General features: G+C 39.1%; 1 protein-coding gene across 1 annotated transcript in view; it reads left to right on the top strand.

Annotated features, from left to right (window-relative positions):
* LOC115592816 (stromelysin-3-like) overlaps positions 1–13,683 on the top strand; it is a 30,295-nt gene extending 16,612 nt beyond the window's left edge. Inside the window, exons 5-10 of the mRNA XM_030435977.1 lie at positions 3,819–3,971; positions 9,537–9,670; positions 9,842–10,056; positions 10,194–10,398; positions 10,887–11,147; positions 11,236–13,683. Coding sequence (XP_030291837.1) covers positions 3,819–3,971; positions 9,537–9,670; positions 9,842–10,056; positions 10,194–10,398; positions 10,887–11,147; positions 11,236–11,354 — 1,087 coding nt within the window. The 3' untranslated portion in view covers positions 11,355–13,683. The remainder of the gene's footprint in view (positions 1–3,818; positions 3,972–9,536; positions 9,671–9,841; positions 10,057–10,193; positions 10,399–10,886; positions 11,148–11,235) is intronic.
* Positions 13,684–16,385: the final 2,702 nt, after the last annotated feature.

Genomic DNA, 16,385 nt, shown 5'->3' with positions numbered 1-16,385 from the left:
AAAACATTCACAAAGGGACTGTGCTCTGTAGGCTTTACCAGCATAGCTGTATGAGCACTCAACCAAACACAAGCTCAAATGTGACTCCTTCAGGGAGGATGACTTTTTCCCATCTTCAAAGATTTACATCCAACCTAAAACATTAAGCTGCTCACATCATTATTTCTATATCCGCAATGAATCAAATGACTGTGTGTATGTGAAGGGGTCACTGGGAGTGACACACTCTCAGACAGTTGTCTCTCGACTCTGTGGTTCCCCTCAGCTCTGTTTTCAGTGGAAAAGCTTGACAAATCCACTTTGCAATGAAATTCACCGTTGGACTCACATTTGTTAGGTGGCCAGATGCAAGATTAAACAAAAAGAAAAGTTTGCTGTCTAATGTCTAATGAATGTGTAAATGGGCAACTGTTTATAAACACATTTGGCATGATTAATTCATAGTATGTTGTGTTGTGTTTACAGGTTGTTGCACTGCTCTTAAGTTGTTTAAACTTGCCACTGAGTATAAAAACTTCTTTCTCTGAATAAGTGAAAAACGACTATGAAAATATTGACGTGTTAATGTTTAGCAGTTATAATGTTTGGCTTGTTACACAGAAACATCTGGGAAGTCATCTATAGTAACTGTTTGAAAAAGGGCAGGAACTATCAGAAAACACTTGGCAGGTGACTGGTTAACTTCAACTAGGGCTGCACGATATTGGAAAAAACTGACATTGTGATTTTTTTTAACCCTGCGATATATATTGTGATATGAAAAAAATACAGGAATTTTCATCAGATGACCTGAATAGCACGTTATGTTATGCTCCACTGCTGCTATCTTGTGGACAATTAACCTGCACTGATCTCACCTCTTTTTGTGAATGTTACGAGTATGGCTTCTGTCTGTTTTTTAGAGAAATGTTATTGTTATCTTTTATTGCTTGCTTTTATTGTGCTGGGACTTGAGTACATGTTTCATTCTATCATGTGCAAACGTGAATTGAATGACAATAAACAAACCTTTGAACGTTTTGAGCTCTCCATCTTAAAATGGAACATTCTAGCTTCATGATTACATTAAGTAACTAACAATGAGTGATTAACAGGTGATTCAACCTTTTATTCAACGACTGAAATCAGTTTTTTTGTTTTGGACGACCGTCAGATCTTAGTTGTGTTACCTCTCGTTGTGGCAACAGATGCAAGGCACTGTCGACACAGAACACGTGTTTGGTCAATATCATCCTTATTGTAGCTGAAATATTTCCAGATAACTGACGTTGTTTTTCTTTTTGGCACCAAGTCTTCGTATTTCGCGATTTTCTCTTGTTCATTGCTCATTTTTCAATGTTGTTACCAGCAACTCATTCCATGTGCAGGGGCGTGGTCTGCTTCGGCACACTGATTAAGAACTAACTTGATTGGTGGACCGCTGTGCATGCAGAGTCTGCGATGGGATGATGAGCCTCCTACATCGCAGGCCCTGCGATGTGACTATTGCGCACACGTACATCGCGATGACGCTCTAACTTCAACTAATCAGATTAACCACAGGAGATGCTGCCAAAAGAGTCAGTTGGTAAATCAAACTCATGCCAAGGTCAGTTGAGAGAAGAGCATGTAAGTCTTTTCCATGAAAAAAAGCCTTCACTGCTGTTCTTTGCTCTTCCTTCAAAGGAAGAAACCCTCCAGTTCTTTTAAATAATGCTAATGCTATAATGCTATACCTAACCTTTAAAGGAGCCGCATTTGTTGTTTTCAAATGACCACTTGTTTCTCTTGCTGGTCATTCCACCTAAACCACGCTCATAGCTGCCAGTGGTTCCTCAGAGGATAGATGCTGATTGGTCCAAACCACCAAAATTATTCAGCCACAAGCTTACAGTTTAAAGCCTGGCAAAATGAATTCCTGAAATAACATGAACATGTGATGTTACAAATACAGCCCTCTCACTCGGACACTTAGCTGTGGCAATCAATACAAAGTACAGCTGAGGCTGATGGAATTGTCATGAGTATTGCAGGTTTTAGGTGATAACCCAAAGCATTGGACGATGTGGAATTTTGACGATGTCAGAAGAAAAGAAATTAGGAGAGTCAAAGTATTGTGCTATTATACTGGGATATTCACAAGGTCTGTGGCACCAGTGGTTGTAATAGTTAACTTACATGAACATGTGGTATGGGTGTGCTTTAACTTTTCTTTACACAGCAGGACACACAGCTTTATATCTGTGTGGCGTGAAGGAAGTAAAGAGGTTCATATTGCATCCTGTCTGTCGTGTCTGAGCTCGTCCACACAGCTGAACAAAAAAGAAAGAGCCCATTCTCTAACCTTTAGAGTGTCTGATAACAAAATATCACAAGATGTACTGCGTGCAGTGACTGTCATGTATGTGGATATACTGACGTTTATTAGTATTTATTTTTGAAGTCACTGCACCTTTCCTACAGCTGCAACACGCTGGTGTTGGTCCAAGCTTTTACAAACTTACCTGAACTGAATGTGTCCAGTCATTTCATGCTCCAGTTTCCCAGCCTGTGTAATATTGCATGTACAGTGTTGGAGACAGTTCATTTACTTACGTTAACTACATTAATCATTTAAATGATTTTTGATAAGGAAATGCCTTTCTCCGAACCATTACCATTGACTGATGTTTTTAACATCAAGATGCCGACCATATTATCTGCCCAGAGATTTCAGCTCTCTTTGTTCCCTCTATGTAAATTCCTCCAGATGCAAATTCAAAAATGAAAGATGAGATCATCAGCAGCAACATCACAAAGCAACCAAATTATTTCTTTTAATTGTAGCTGGTGAATTCAATCAAACAGACCTCAAAACTTAAACAGTTCCAGCAGCACACCACATCCCCACCAGCGTAAGAAATACCCTGAACCATGTTGACACCAACATTCTTGGCAGGCACAAATCTCTCCCCTGCCCTCACTTTGGCCCATCAGACCATATCTCCCTGGTTCTCCTGCCAGCTGATAAAAAGGATCTAACCACCTATTAAAGCTGTTGAAATGTGGATGGATAAAGCTTCAGTCAGAAGTTCACACTTCACATGGGCTAGTTCAAAGTCTGGTTCAAACAGCACCAAAATATGTTGCATACAACATACTCAATCTTTCTGGAAAGCTTCATGTCAGAGACTTCCTTCTTTGCCCACATTGATAATATTGTACCAATGAGGCGTCCCGTGCGACCGCATCCCTTTGAACAACTTTGTAATCCAGACTTGCACTGCAGTTTCGTTTTGGAGACTTTGAAGTTTTGTTTCATATGCTGTGTTTTTCAAAATATAGTTATTTTTGTTGTGAGCAGGATTATTATTCATCCGTTGGCAGTCCCATGATGCCTTGATTACCCACTATAAGACATAACCCTCTTCCATTTAAGCCCATTGCCGTTAAACAGCATGAGCATAAAGTATTTTTTTATGTAGCCTAATATGTGGACAATAATACTTCAACTAAATAGCGTGTTGTTAACGATATGATGAGGATGAAGTCAAACTAATTTTGGATACATGTGGCGTTATGCGGTCACTGCTTGCAACATGATTAATGTTAATTAACCAATACACAAGCTGGCAAGCTCACAGCAGCTGACAAAGGCTAACTAGCTTAAAGCTAAAGATAGATGCTAACATTATGGCAACATGATCAGGGGAAACTTGAAGAAGTGCAATGTTGTGTTCTACTGATCAACACTGGTGTAGAAAAGTAGTTATGAACAGTTTTTTCACGAGTGCTCTCTAATACAGCACATTGATGTGTGTGTGTGTGTGTGTGTGTGTGTGTGTGTTTGTGTCCAATAGGATTGTTCGGTTCCCTTGGCAGATGAGTGAGGCCAAAGTGCGGCGTGTCCTGCAGGAGGCATTAAGTTTGTGGAGTGCAGTGACACCTCTGACATTCAGAGAGGTAACGGAGAGGTCCGCTGAGAAAGCCGACATCATTATTGACTTCAACAGGTAAGAAAGGTTCACCAGCAAGCAACACAGTACGCATTTATAAAGGAATGTACTCCTCTTTACAGTAGTCTGTACTGTAGTCTCTACACAACACAGCCACTTCACTACACAACAGACAGATCTTTACCTTACTCTAACCAAGTATTTTTGATGCCTCAACCTAACTGTGTTTAGGGTGTATCATGTAGTAGGCATGTCCTGAAGCTACTGTGTTATTGTAGAAGGACCTACTTGCCCTGCAAAGAGTAAGGGGAACTTTTAAAAGCAGCTCTCAAATGATCACGTGATTAATCACATGGCATGTATGGCAAAAACAGGAGGGCCCAAAGGCTCAGGAGGTAGGCAGGGTAAGAAACAAAAAGCAAACTTTTTCAAAATAAAGCTGTAAACCAAACACAAGCCCAAACAAAAAAGCTGGCAAGAGAAAAAGGGCAAGAGCAAATCAGAGAATAAAGAACCATGAAATTGCATTAATTGCATATCCAATTCATTTGCATGAATGCATGGCCTTTTATTATGAAAATTTGCCTTTTAAGTAAATGGTGTGAAATTAAATAGCATAATCCCATCGTGCCCAGCTGTGAATGGGAATCAGATGTTTTTTGTTTTTTTTAATGTTCCAGAATACAGCAAATTATAGTATAATTTACAGTGAGGAGTTATGCTCTGAGCATACATTTTTAAAATACTCTCCAAATGGAGTGTTGAGAAAGAGTTTTAGGGGTGTTACGAGTTTGAGTCAGAAAACACCCAACAGTTCATAAAATGTGAATGATGTGGTCATGGCTACATTTTGTATCAAAGGACTGAAACTGATCCACAATTTTAGTCCACATTGACAGCTGTGGTGCTTACTTATTTTATTAGATTTTTTGACAGTTAAAGAAACAGGTAATGGCACAGTTCATCAACATTGTTGCCGGACAGCATTATTACGTCAACGACTTCCATGCAACAAATTTTACATTAAGGTTTATGGACAAGGGAGTTTAAACAAGTTTCCATGTTTTGAAGTGTACAGGGCCAACAGGGGAAAACTGTGTGAAGAGTTTTGAGGAATATGTGTATGTAACCAAATGTTTTAAAAAAACGTTTAAATACAGACACATGTTTGCAATAATCTCAGCAATCCGACCTAGACATAAATCTGGATCCTTTTGTCAGAGTGACCGAGGAAAAACTGAACCAGCTGTGTCCCGGCCAAGCTCAAGGTCTGATTACAAACATGAATGAAAGCAACACAGTGCTTGTTGGCAGGGATTTTAATAGTGTGCCTCAGGCTACATTTTTCTGCTAAGATGAATCATTTTGCTATTCAGTTTACGATACTTCCATGTCATAACAACTCTGCAGATTCACTTTGTTACATTACATTACAGTTTCATAACCACTCTGCCAAGCCCTCTTTAGTTTGACCTGTATACACATTGCTTTCATAACTCACTTTCTTTCCTTCTTTTGAGGACAGAAACTTTAATGTTAAGTTCAAATTGCATGTAAAAGTAAATTATCATGCCCTCTGCCCGGCTTCTGCTATCTATCTAAAATGTTATCTTTATGGAAAACATGACAAAATGGCAAAAAATAATTCTGGATTAAAATCTGCAGACAGTATATCCGCTGAAGTTATTACAGCCACAAACTGAGTGAGCCAGCTAGCAGCTATGGCTCCTAAATTATTTAAGCATGCGATACTTTCATGTCCCCCCCCAAAGTCCAAATAAATCAAATAAATATGTATTAGATCAGATGCTAATGTAGCCTGTTATATGTGAGACCAGATGATTACAAGTTACATAACCAGAGTTGTTTTGCCACGTGTGTTTGAGATGCTCCGCCAAAAAGCTGTTTCAAATATAATTGCGTGAATCAAAACCTTTGGTAAATTAAAAGGGCGGTGTGTGGACAGAGTTTAATATAATAAAACATTCAGAAATTAACAACATTTTCAACAGAATGGGAAGAAACAACAGTGTTGACTTTATATCGAATATGTCTATGTAATCAGCTAGCCCCGGCCAATCCTGTTTCATAATACATCCTCTGATAGCCAACCATACGTTTGAGCTGGGAGTGTGCAAGTGGCGAGTTCACTTCTTCAACTTCTTTTAGCCTTTAGTAAAATAAGCAACCGAAAAAACTCACAAAATGTCAAGAAATGAAATACTTTTAATTCAGGTTTGTCTCTCCTACTGAACTAAGATGAGCTGAATTGCAATATTAACTCATAGCAAAGCACACCTCCAACTTGACATAAATTAATATATATCAAATAAAACCATTTTAAATCTCCCTCATTTCTAAACCCAGAGCAAAAGCAACATGAAGAGTGCGGCCCCGTTCACGTGGAGGAGATGATACATACTGTTTCAGATTATATATAGATATATAGATATCAAAATCACCAACCAATAAAATGTGAGCATACCTGGAAGACAAAAATTCAGAAATTTCAGATGAGAAACTACGATTTGCTTTAGCAGGACCATAGATATTTTTTATAGATGGCAGCTGGTCTAATTTACTGGTTAAGATAAAATCATTTAGAACAAAAGTTTTATTGGCCAGAGACCATATATTTAAGAGGGCACAGCTAACCAGAGGAGTGTAGTTAGAATTTGTATTGCAAGAATATTTGGTCAGTGGATGGAGATTTGCAGTATTAACCTTGTCACTCAAAGCTTTTGCTCTAGTAGGGTGACAACAATGTGACCAGTTAGAATAATGTTGTCTATTGGTAATGACAACAGGGATGGAGAGAGACTGGACAGCAGTTTGGTCATTCCACAAGGGGGAGCTGGTGTGAGTGAAGGGTGTTACAGTCCTTACTGTGGGTACAGGGGAGAAAGAGAGTTCAGGTAAATCATGTGATGTAAAGCAAGTGCTGACAGCTGAACAAATTATCAGCAAGCATATGTCCGCTTAGCCTGTTCAGCAGAAGACGTCTCTTCCAAACAGAGGATTACTCCCAGAACAGGTCAAAGTTGCAGATAAAACCAATATTGTGCACTGAGAATGCAGACTGGAGCCAGGTATGAAGGCTAAGAATCCTGCTAAAATGCCTGAAATCCTGAAGTCCTTACCAGCGTTTCTCAGGATGTCCAGGATTTCTGTGGCAGAAGCTCCGGGACGGCAGCGCATGACGGCATTTGTGAAACAGTTTTATGTATAATAGAGTTTCCAACGATCAATGTAGTTAGGGGGAGTAGAGGAGTGAGGGACAGATACCAGAGACGAGCCCCATTCATACAGACTTTTCAAGCCGGGAGTATTGCGCCCTTATTCTGCCCCACCTTCTGTATGTAAGATACAGTGACAGAATGGAAGGACAGTCTCGTTCCGCCTCTGATCTGCCAGCGGAGGTAGTAACATAGCTGTAACTGAGGCAAACAGACTTCATTGTATAAGGGTAAGCGGCGGCGCAGAACAGGAGTGTGATGTTTTGATGCTGTTCACGGTCTGACAACTCAACATTTCAAAACACTGGATATCACTTAAAATAAAAGACGCTCAATAAAAGAAAGACACTTAAACCCATAAAGCCATGTTACAAGACTTAACAATAGTAATGTTGTTAGCAAGTAGTGTCTTTGGCAACATATATCAGAAATGTATACAAAAAAGTCTGTCTTACCCAAAAAAACAGCACCTGTCCCCAGCAGCGAGAGCGAGGCAGCTCCTGCAGTTGAAAGGCGGTGATTATGCGACCTGATTTAGAGCAAAAAACTTGAACTCATGTCTTTGTCGCCCTCCACTATTGTGTTGTTGTAGTTAGTCTTTGGCAACTTATAATGAAAGTAAAATCACCAAATTTATTGAGGAAATGTAAGCCCTCCGTACCAAATCTTCATAAGGGTTAGGAGTGACCAGCCTGCCTGAGCTCCATGGAGGATGGTGCAAAACACATGCAGCATCTTGGTCTGTGGTGGCAGCAGCTGTCGTCCGGGCTGGAGCTGGGTCTTTGGCATCAGTTGGCTGTGCCATGGGATCAGTCGGTAATATGGCTAAGTGGTTTGGGAGAAGTATGGACGAAGTTAGGCAGTTCTTGCTCTTTCTTCTTGCAAAGAACTACCACCTTAGACCATGCAGTCTTTGATCTGGGAGTGGAGCAGAAGAAGGGCTGGCAATGAGATGATGGGTTCCAGAGGATGGTGTCTGAAATAAAAGAGTTCATGGCGGAGATCACTTTGGACTGTGTGGCCACTGTGTCAATGAAGTCGGATAGCAGAGGGTCCTTTTTCCGCAGTTAACCTGAGAGTTGTCAGATATCCTCTTCAAGGTTGAGAATGCCCTTTATTGTTTCTGGTAGTCAAGGCAGGGCATGGTCAAATTAAACCAGTTGAAAGCTCTGGGGTCTTTTCCAGAGTGGAGGCTCACTCTGTTTGCCATGTTGTGTGTCCCCATGGTGGCTGTCAACGTTATCCCCTTGGAACCATGAACCAGCTCCAAAAGCTAGCTGATCATTAGCTAGTCTTGCTGGATTTACCTGGTTGGCCAGTTTATCTGGCGATCAGATGGTTGACCAGTTTTGTGTAGCAGGTTGCTACTGCTAGTGTTACTGGTCAGTTAATTGCATACCTGCATGGCCATGCTGGTGTACCTACTCCAGTCTGGGATAACAGATCTGGTAGTGATGGAAGAGTAGCACTCTAGTACCTAGTATTTAGCTTGTAATTGTAATAAGAGCTTGAATGGTATTACGAGCTGGTCATTTGTAATAAGACCTGGTAGCTGACTTACTAGCTGTCTAACTCTAGCTCACACCCAGTTTAAACTGGTCAAGCTGGTTACCAGCTGATGTTGGATTTTCTGGAAGGGTAATAATCCAACAGCAGAGGAGATATTTCAGACCAAAGTCTTGGACTGACTGACTGCCAGACAGACATTGTGATCCATTTAGCCATGCTGCTAGTGTTAAAAAAAATAATAATAATGACGATTGACTAAATCAGATGTTGAAGCAGTCATAACAACCAATTACCTCACTAAGCGTGTTGGAGAATCAAAGGGGACTGTTTACATAAACCCATGTTAATCCCTTTCTTAATACACAAAAATTTAAATTACAAACACACAGTAAATGGTGGTTTTGAAAACATTTAAAAACCCAAACAAGAACGCCATAAAAACAGAAAAAAAACTTGATTTGTGCCTCCTGGAAATAATAGTTTGAGGAAAGAAAACATACACTTCCTACTCCTGCTCTTGTTCATTTAATATTCAGCAACTATCAAAGGAAAGTTTGTCTCTCCTGGCCGGAGTAATGTCCAAGTTAACAATTCCCAGAGCATGTGTTCATGCAGCTGTTTTATAGAGAGGAGGTACCTCTGCATCGTAGTTCTAGGATGGTAACAGTCGAGTCAGTTTTATTAATACAGCACTAGTCCACCACAAAATGTATCTCATGACACTTTCCAGTTGTGTGAACATACATAAAATGGGCGTTCCAAAACAATTACACAGGCAGCCAACATTGTAACTACAAATAATTTACCTACCTGGATTTCCAACTGCATGCAGAAATAACTTCAACTGTGTAAAATCACATTGCTTGTGCTTGTGTAGGTACTGGCACGGTGACAACTTACCATTCGATGGTCCGGGAGGAATCCTCGCCCATGCCTTTTTCCCGAGGACACACAGGGAAGGAGAAATCCACTTTGACTATGATGAGCATTGGATTGTGGGCAACGATGTGGGTGAGTGCATTTACAATGCTTTGGTTAAACAGTCTCAGTTTAGGTTGAGCAAAAACCGGTCTTTAAAGGGGTTTTCCTTAAAACTGCACCTCCTTTGTGTTCCTACTATAGACAACAGTCATTGTCTGATTTTACCGTCACTCTCCCTTTATCCTTTGCTGTAATGTTTAGGCACAGATCTCCTACAAGTGGCAGCCCATGAGTTTGGTCATGTACTGGGCCTGCAGCACTCCCTGGAGCCAGATGCTGTGATGTGTCCTTTCTATAGTGACTCCTACCCGCTGCAGCTGAGTGAGGATGACAAGAGGGGCATCCAGTATCTGTATGGCCCTCCTCGGCATGCACCGCCCGAGATGACAGAGACCAATGAGATAGACATTGGAATGGTATGACAATAATACTGAGAGTGGACCTCAAAGCTACAAATACTGTATTTCAAGATTTCAACAGTCTTGTTTTTTGGAGCCTCACATATTGGTCCACAGATAACAATATTCCTGTTATGTATGTCATTGTGCCCCAGCCGGATGCCTGCCGAACAAACTTTGATGCCGTGTCCATGATCAGGGGGGAGCTGTTCTTCTTTAAGTCTCGATATGTTTGGCGTATCCGCGATGGGCAGCTGCAACCAGGCTATCCAGCCCTAGCATCACGCCACTGGAGAGGAATTCCTGATCGCATCGATGCTGCGTATGAGGACAAGTCGGGGAACATCTGGTTCTTCCAAGGTTAGTCATGACACAGAAGCTAATTTGAAAAGGCTTGGATTTCTAAGAGAATATGTTTTCTCCAGAGAGAACTACGAAAAATGTATTGCTGTATTGTATTGTATTTAAAAATACAAAAACTGAAAGAAGATCAATATTAGAGACCCAAAGTGTTTCAAGTATCAGTTGACATGTATGCAGTAGGGGTATACGAGTTAGGGGTTAGTGGTTAGGTTAGGGTTTGGGTCCAGCATTTCCTGGTTCTCCAAAAGACAGGTGCAGTTTGATCTGGGGTTGCACATTTCTGGGTCTTCTTGGGTTTGGGAACATATCTTTGGATCTGTGATAACCTCTATTTCACTACTAAGACTGAACAAACACTCACCGAACTTATGGGCCAGGTGTAATCAAGGACATGGGTAAAAACAATATTAATGTTAGTCTTTGACATACAAAGTCCAGGTAAATGAGGTTCAAGTTTTGGGTTATATTCTTTTTTCCTACGACAGGTGACAGCTACTGGGTGTTTGATGCCGAGAGGAAGATTACAGGACCTGATTCAGTGAGGCAGCTGGGTCTTCCTGTTTCAGATATTCACGCAGCTTTGAAGTGGGAAGACAATCGTATTGAGAAAGTCTACCTATTCAAGTCCTATTCATACTGGCCCTTCAGTCTTCAGGAGAATCGAGTTGAAGATGTCCATCCTCGTAGCATGCACAAGTGGGAAGGAGTCCCCAGTCATATTGATGCAGCCTTCCGGGACAGATATGGTAAGGACTGGGAGCTGGGTAAAGCTACATGTTGACTTTCATATTTGTGTTCTCTGGCTGACTGTTGCCTTCTCTTGCCCTCCAACAGGCTACGCCAATTTCTTGAGTGGGCTGCACTATTGGAAGCTTGACCCTGTTGAGTTGAAGGTGCTAGAAGGCTACCCGCGCAGCATTGGCATGGATTTCTTAGGCTGCCATTCTGTCTAAATAAGTTCATACACCACATACATCTGTTAAGCTTGTGAAGAGCAGTGGGTTGATTTTTCAGCTTTTTCCCTATACAGAACACTGTTGCTATTTTGGAAATATACTTAAGGTTATTGTATTTCAATAAGACGTCTCATAACAGCCCGTTCTCACTCCTAACATGTCAAATACAGCAGCCTGAGTGTCAAGAGTGATTTTGTTTTTAAGTGATGTTACGAAAGCTAAAGTTAATGTGCGTAAATTCCACAACTTATGTTATATGATGTACTTGCGTTACGTTTAGTGACATGAGTTGATTTACTCACCGGCATGATTTAACCCAAGTATGTTTTATTCCCAAACCTAACTTAGTAGTTTTAGTGTCTAAACCTAACCGTCCTGAGACTGTTTGACAAAGTTAACAACAGTCCAAAAGTTGTTTTAAGTCATAATATGTAAACTATTTGTCAGGAAGCTGTTATTTTTTAAAGATTAATGGGATGTTGTAGATTACACATTATTATTATTATTATTATTATTAACTGTGGAGCCCAACTAATGCTAGAGTGGTAAGTAAAGCATCATAGCTTGAAGCTTAAGGCCACTGACTGTGCTGCTGTATTTGATGAGTCGGGAGTGAGAACGTGTTGCTCAAAATCTATTTAAATATTACAGTAAAGTCTTGCCAAATCATTGCCAGCTACAACCAGATTCCCTTTTTTTTTTTTTTTTTTTTTTAACAATGGCTTCGCATTGGGAAATACACATGAATGGTCTCTAGATTTTACTGTGAAAAGTCAGTCAGTATCTGCTTATCTTTGCAGGGCCGGGGATGATTTTGTCAATTTCAGGTGGGAATACACATCTAAAGAAGTATATCTAAAATTGTGGATGGTTGAATTTGTCCATATTTAAAGAGCGTCTCCTCTCTAGATCTTGGATTGGTCAGTAGTGCAGCACTGACCTGTGTGGGTTGAACTCTAGTACAATGTGAATTGTTTTGCAGTGGCTGTATTCTGGAAAGAGCCACCACAAGTTAGGAGTGCAAGCAGGATTTCCAGGCTGGGTGCAGGTCCTCTTTAATCTCTGTAGTGAAAAGAAAAAAAAAACGCAAATCAAACAACACCTAGTTTACCAGCAAAGTTGAGTCATTTATTAAGGTATCAAGGGATTAGGTCATACAACATGCCTGACCATGTCTAAATGCAAACATGATTTGTTTGAAATGACCACACCCGGGGTGAGGGCATAAAGCCTGCCACCTCCTGGGTGAATTCTGAGGATTGAGATATCCATAATATATTCTAGAAGTTCTCTGAAGAAGGTCTAGAAGGTCTGCCCCCTGTTTTCTGGAAAAATACCTGTGCCACCCTGAGATTGTTGGCATGTGTCTGCTTGCGTACTCAAGAACTGAAGACCAGTGTAGGGCAAGTTCCCTGAAAATGTAATTATTCATTCCGTATTACTTGTTGAAAAAAATTACTAATTGTGCATTAGTTAGTCAGCACAGTGCCATTAAAGGTGTTCTAAAACAACAACTCAAAACCTCCACACCCATAGGTTAGATCCTGTGTATTAAACATGTGTAGAAATAGAAAAACAGATACTGTGATTGAACAAGGCAGTCATCCGTTGTACAGGTATTAGCTTTGTCCCATTGACTGCACACAGCATGGAGGTAGAGCGCTTCACTGTGAGCTTCACACCTGCCAACTATGAACAAAATCAGCTCATTCCTGTATCTATACTTACTACTGGCAACATTAGCAAGAACAGACAACATAGTTATGTTTGTCAAATTTCTCCTCTTCTGTTGAAGGCTAACCAGGCCCTGCACCAAGTGAACACATCCTGTAACAGTCTCACCACTGAACGTAACCTCACATCAACCCTCCATCTAACTCCTTGTGAGACATTATCTTTTTGGTGACACAGTGACCATCTTAAAGCACATCATCTTTTAATTCGCCATGTTTCTGATAAGGCTTGGACCGCTGGTAGATGCTGTCGTCCATACACATACGTATACACTTAACCTCTGCTCTTCCTTACATATGTATAAATCTTGGCCCTTGTTTTATTTCCAAAACACGTAAATCTCAACTGTGTTTTGACTGCCTCAAACACTGACAATTCTGCTCTACAGAAGTTTTCCAACGAATAACAGAAAGAGGACTTTGCTGAACTTTAGGAGCAAGAAATCCAGACCAGCCATAAAATCACTTAATTTTTATTGATGCAGGGCTGTATTGTAATGACATGACGATTAATAATTTTCTTCCAGTCTAGTATTTAACAATTATACTGGCACTGACTGTGATTAAAGGTTTTTGCTTTTTTTGTTCTGCAGGTGATGAGTTTATGTCACAAAGGTGACAGGAGAATGTTATTCATTGACAGTTAGTATTGGAGATTTATTTGATCACACTGATTTCTCTAAAGTCACTGCAGCATGCCCAGAATAAACGAAGTGGTGTGGTACATCTTTGAATATGTACGGTGCTATGTAAGGTGTTATGTTTTATGTGCATGTATTACACAATTGAAAAAAAAAAAGTTATTTTTTACAAATAAATACACTACTTTGGTGCAATTTTTATGGAGCCATACAATAATCCCCATTTTCTGCTGAAGATCTTTGTTTCCATCCTCTGATTGTCTCTGATGATCTTCAGAAGAGATGAGGCTGTATCATTTTTCAAATGATTAAAAACCATATTATGTTTGGCTGACAATATAATGTGGTTTGACATCAATGTTGTGTTTCAGTCTTAATCAGAGACTAGAGACAGAGCTTCACTATGGTTTGACTTACTGTATATTTTAATCGATATTGTATTTGTTCATTTGTGTTACTATTTTGTATCAGTGCAGGACACTGATAATTGCATTGATTTGTAAAATACACTGTGGTGTCACAGTCCAGTGTAGCGTGTGCATGGTCAGGCGTGATTTCACATGTCCTGACAAAAATGTTTGATCTATTCTGATGTACTCTCAACATTCACTGATCTTTGTGCCTTTATATCCACTTGTTTGCGTCAGATTATGTATTTTTCGTGTGAATAAATCTGTTGTTTTTTTTTTTACCTAAAAACCTTTCCTATTTCTGTAAGTGATATAGTTCATGCTTTCAAGAAAAAACTGCTCACACTATGCAGAGCTTCAATATCTTCTCATTAAATGCAGCAAAGTGAGTGAATTCACTGAGTGTGTGGTGAAACCTTTGACACATATTTGCAATCAATCTCTTAAAATGGGAATATTTCCTAAAAAAATGAAAATAGCAAAGGTCATACCAATATACAAGACTGGAAGTAGACATGAGCTGTCAAATTACAGACCTGTCTCTTTACTGCCACAATTTTCAAAAATACTAGAAAAAATCATGTATAGCAGATTAAACGATTTCATCACTAAACATAACATATGGATTTAGGGCTAACAGGACAACTTCACTTGCATCAATGGAATGTGTTGAAGAAATAACAACTGCAATAACCTGGAGGGCTATGAGCTATTTACCACCAACAGAGTGAATAAGAAAGGAGGAGGAGTGGCACTATTTGTAAATTGTGATTTAAACTGTAAAAAAATAGAGAGTATGTCAGTACAAATAGAAAATATTATGGAGTGTGTCACAGTAGAAATAGACATGGATAAAACCAAGAATATAATAATAAGTTGCATCTATAACACCAGGATCCTGTATTGAGTCATTTAAAGGTAAAATGATTGATATGTATGATAAGATGAATGATAAGAAAACTATTTTTGTTTGTGGAGATTTTAACATAGATCTGTTAAACTCACATGATCACAGTAAGACAAAGAATTTTATTGACACATTGTACTGTGTAAACTTATTCCCTACCATCTTACAACCAACTAGAATAACAGCTGACGGTGCAACGTTAATAGATAACATCTTCACCAATACAATTGAGCAAAGAATAATAAGTGGACTGCTTCTAAATGATATAAGTGACCATCTTCCTGTTTTTACAACAGTGCAGTATTCATATGAGATGCAAACCCAGACAAATCCTGATTCTCACAAGAAGATTCGGTATAGAACACCTGAAGCCATTGAAGCTCTTAAAGGGGACTTAAGGGAGCAAAGATGGACAGACATTTATTTAAATAAAGATCCAAACAAAGCATATGAAGAATTTCTGTCTGTTTTTGCCACCTTATATGATAAACACTGTCCCATAAGAACAAAAAAAAAGAAGAAATATGATGACAAGCCCTGGATTACGAGGGGACTAGAAAATGCTTGTAAAAAGAAAAACTTACTTTATAAACAGTTTTTAAAATTGAGAACAAAGGAAGCTGAAAATAAATATAAAAAATATAAAAATAAATTAACAGGTATAATGAGATTCAATAAAAAGGACTATTACCACAAACAACTAGAAGAGCACAAAAATAATACACAGGGTATATGGAAAGTGCTTAACAGTATAATTAATAAAGGTATAGGAAAATCAAATTATCCAAATTATTTTATTAAAAAAAATCAATCAATCACAACCAAAACAAGGGAGATTGTAAATGACTTTAACAACTATTTTGTGAATGTTGGTTATAATTTAGCCAAGGAAATTGTGAACCCAGTAGTAAAAAATGATGTAGACGAAAGCACTATTAACATAAACCCAAATACCATCTTTCTTAACAGGATAACTGAGAGGGAACTAATTGATGTGGAAAAAAATGTAAGAATAAAAAATCCACTGACTGGATTGATGTTGATATGGCATTAGTAAAAGATATTATAGATAGTATAGCTAGACCCATATCTGCAACCAGTCATTTCAAACCGGTATATTCCCCAACCAAATGAAAATAGCAAAAGTCATTCCAATATACAAAAATGGAAATAAACATCAATTTTCAAACTACAGACCAATTTCTCTACTTCCACAGTTTTCAAAAATTTTGGAAAAATTATTTATCCATAGACTCGATCATTTCATAGAAACACAAAACTTATTAAGTGAACATCAATATGGGTTCAGATCAAACCGATCCACCACAATGGCTGTT

Source organism: Sparus aurata, chromosome 12, assembly GCF_900880675.1.
Source record: "Sparus aurata chromosome 12, fSpaAur1.1, whole genome shotgun sequence".
NCBI classification, from domain to species: Eukaryota; Metazoa; Chordata; class Actinopteri; order Spariformes; family Sparidae; genus Sparus; species Sparus aurata.
The sequence above is the reverse complement of the archived record's forward strand: the minus strand, read 5'-3'. Positions and strand labels throughout refer to the sequence as shown.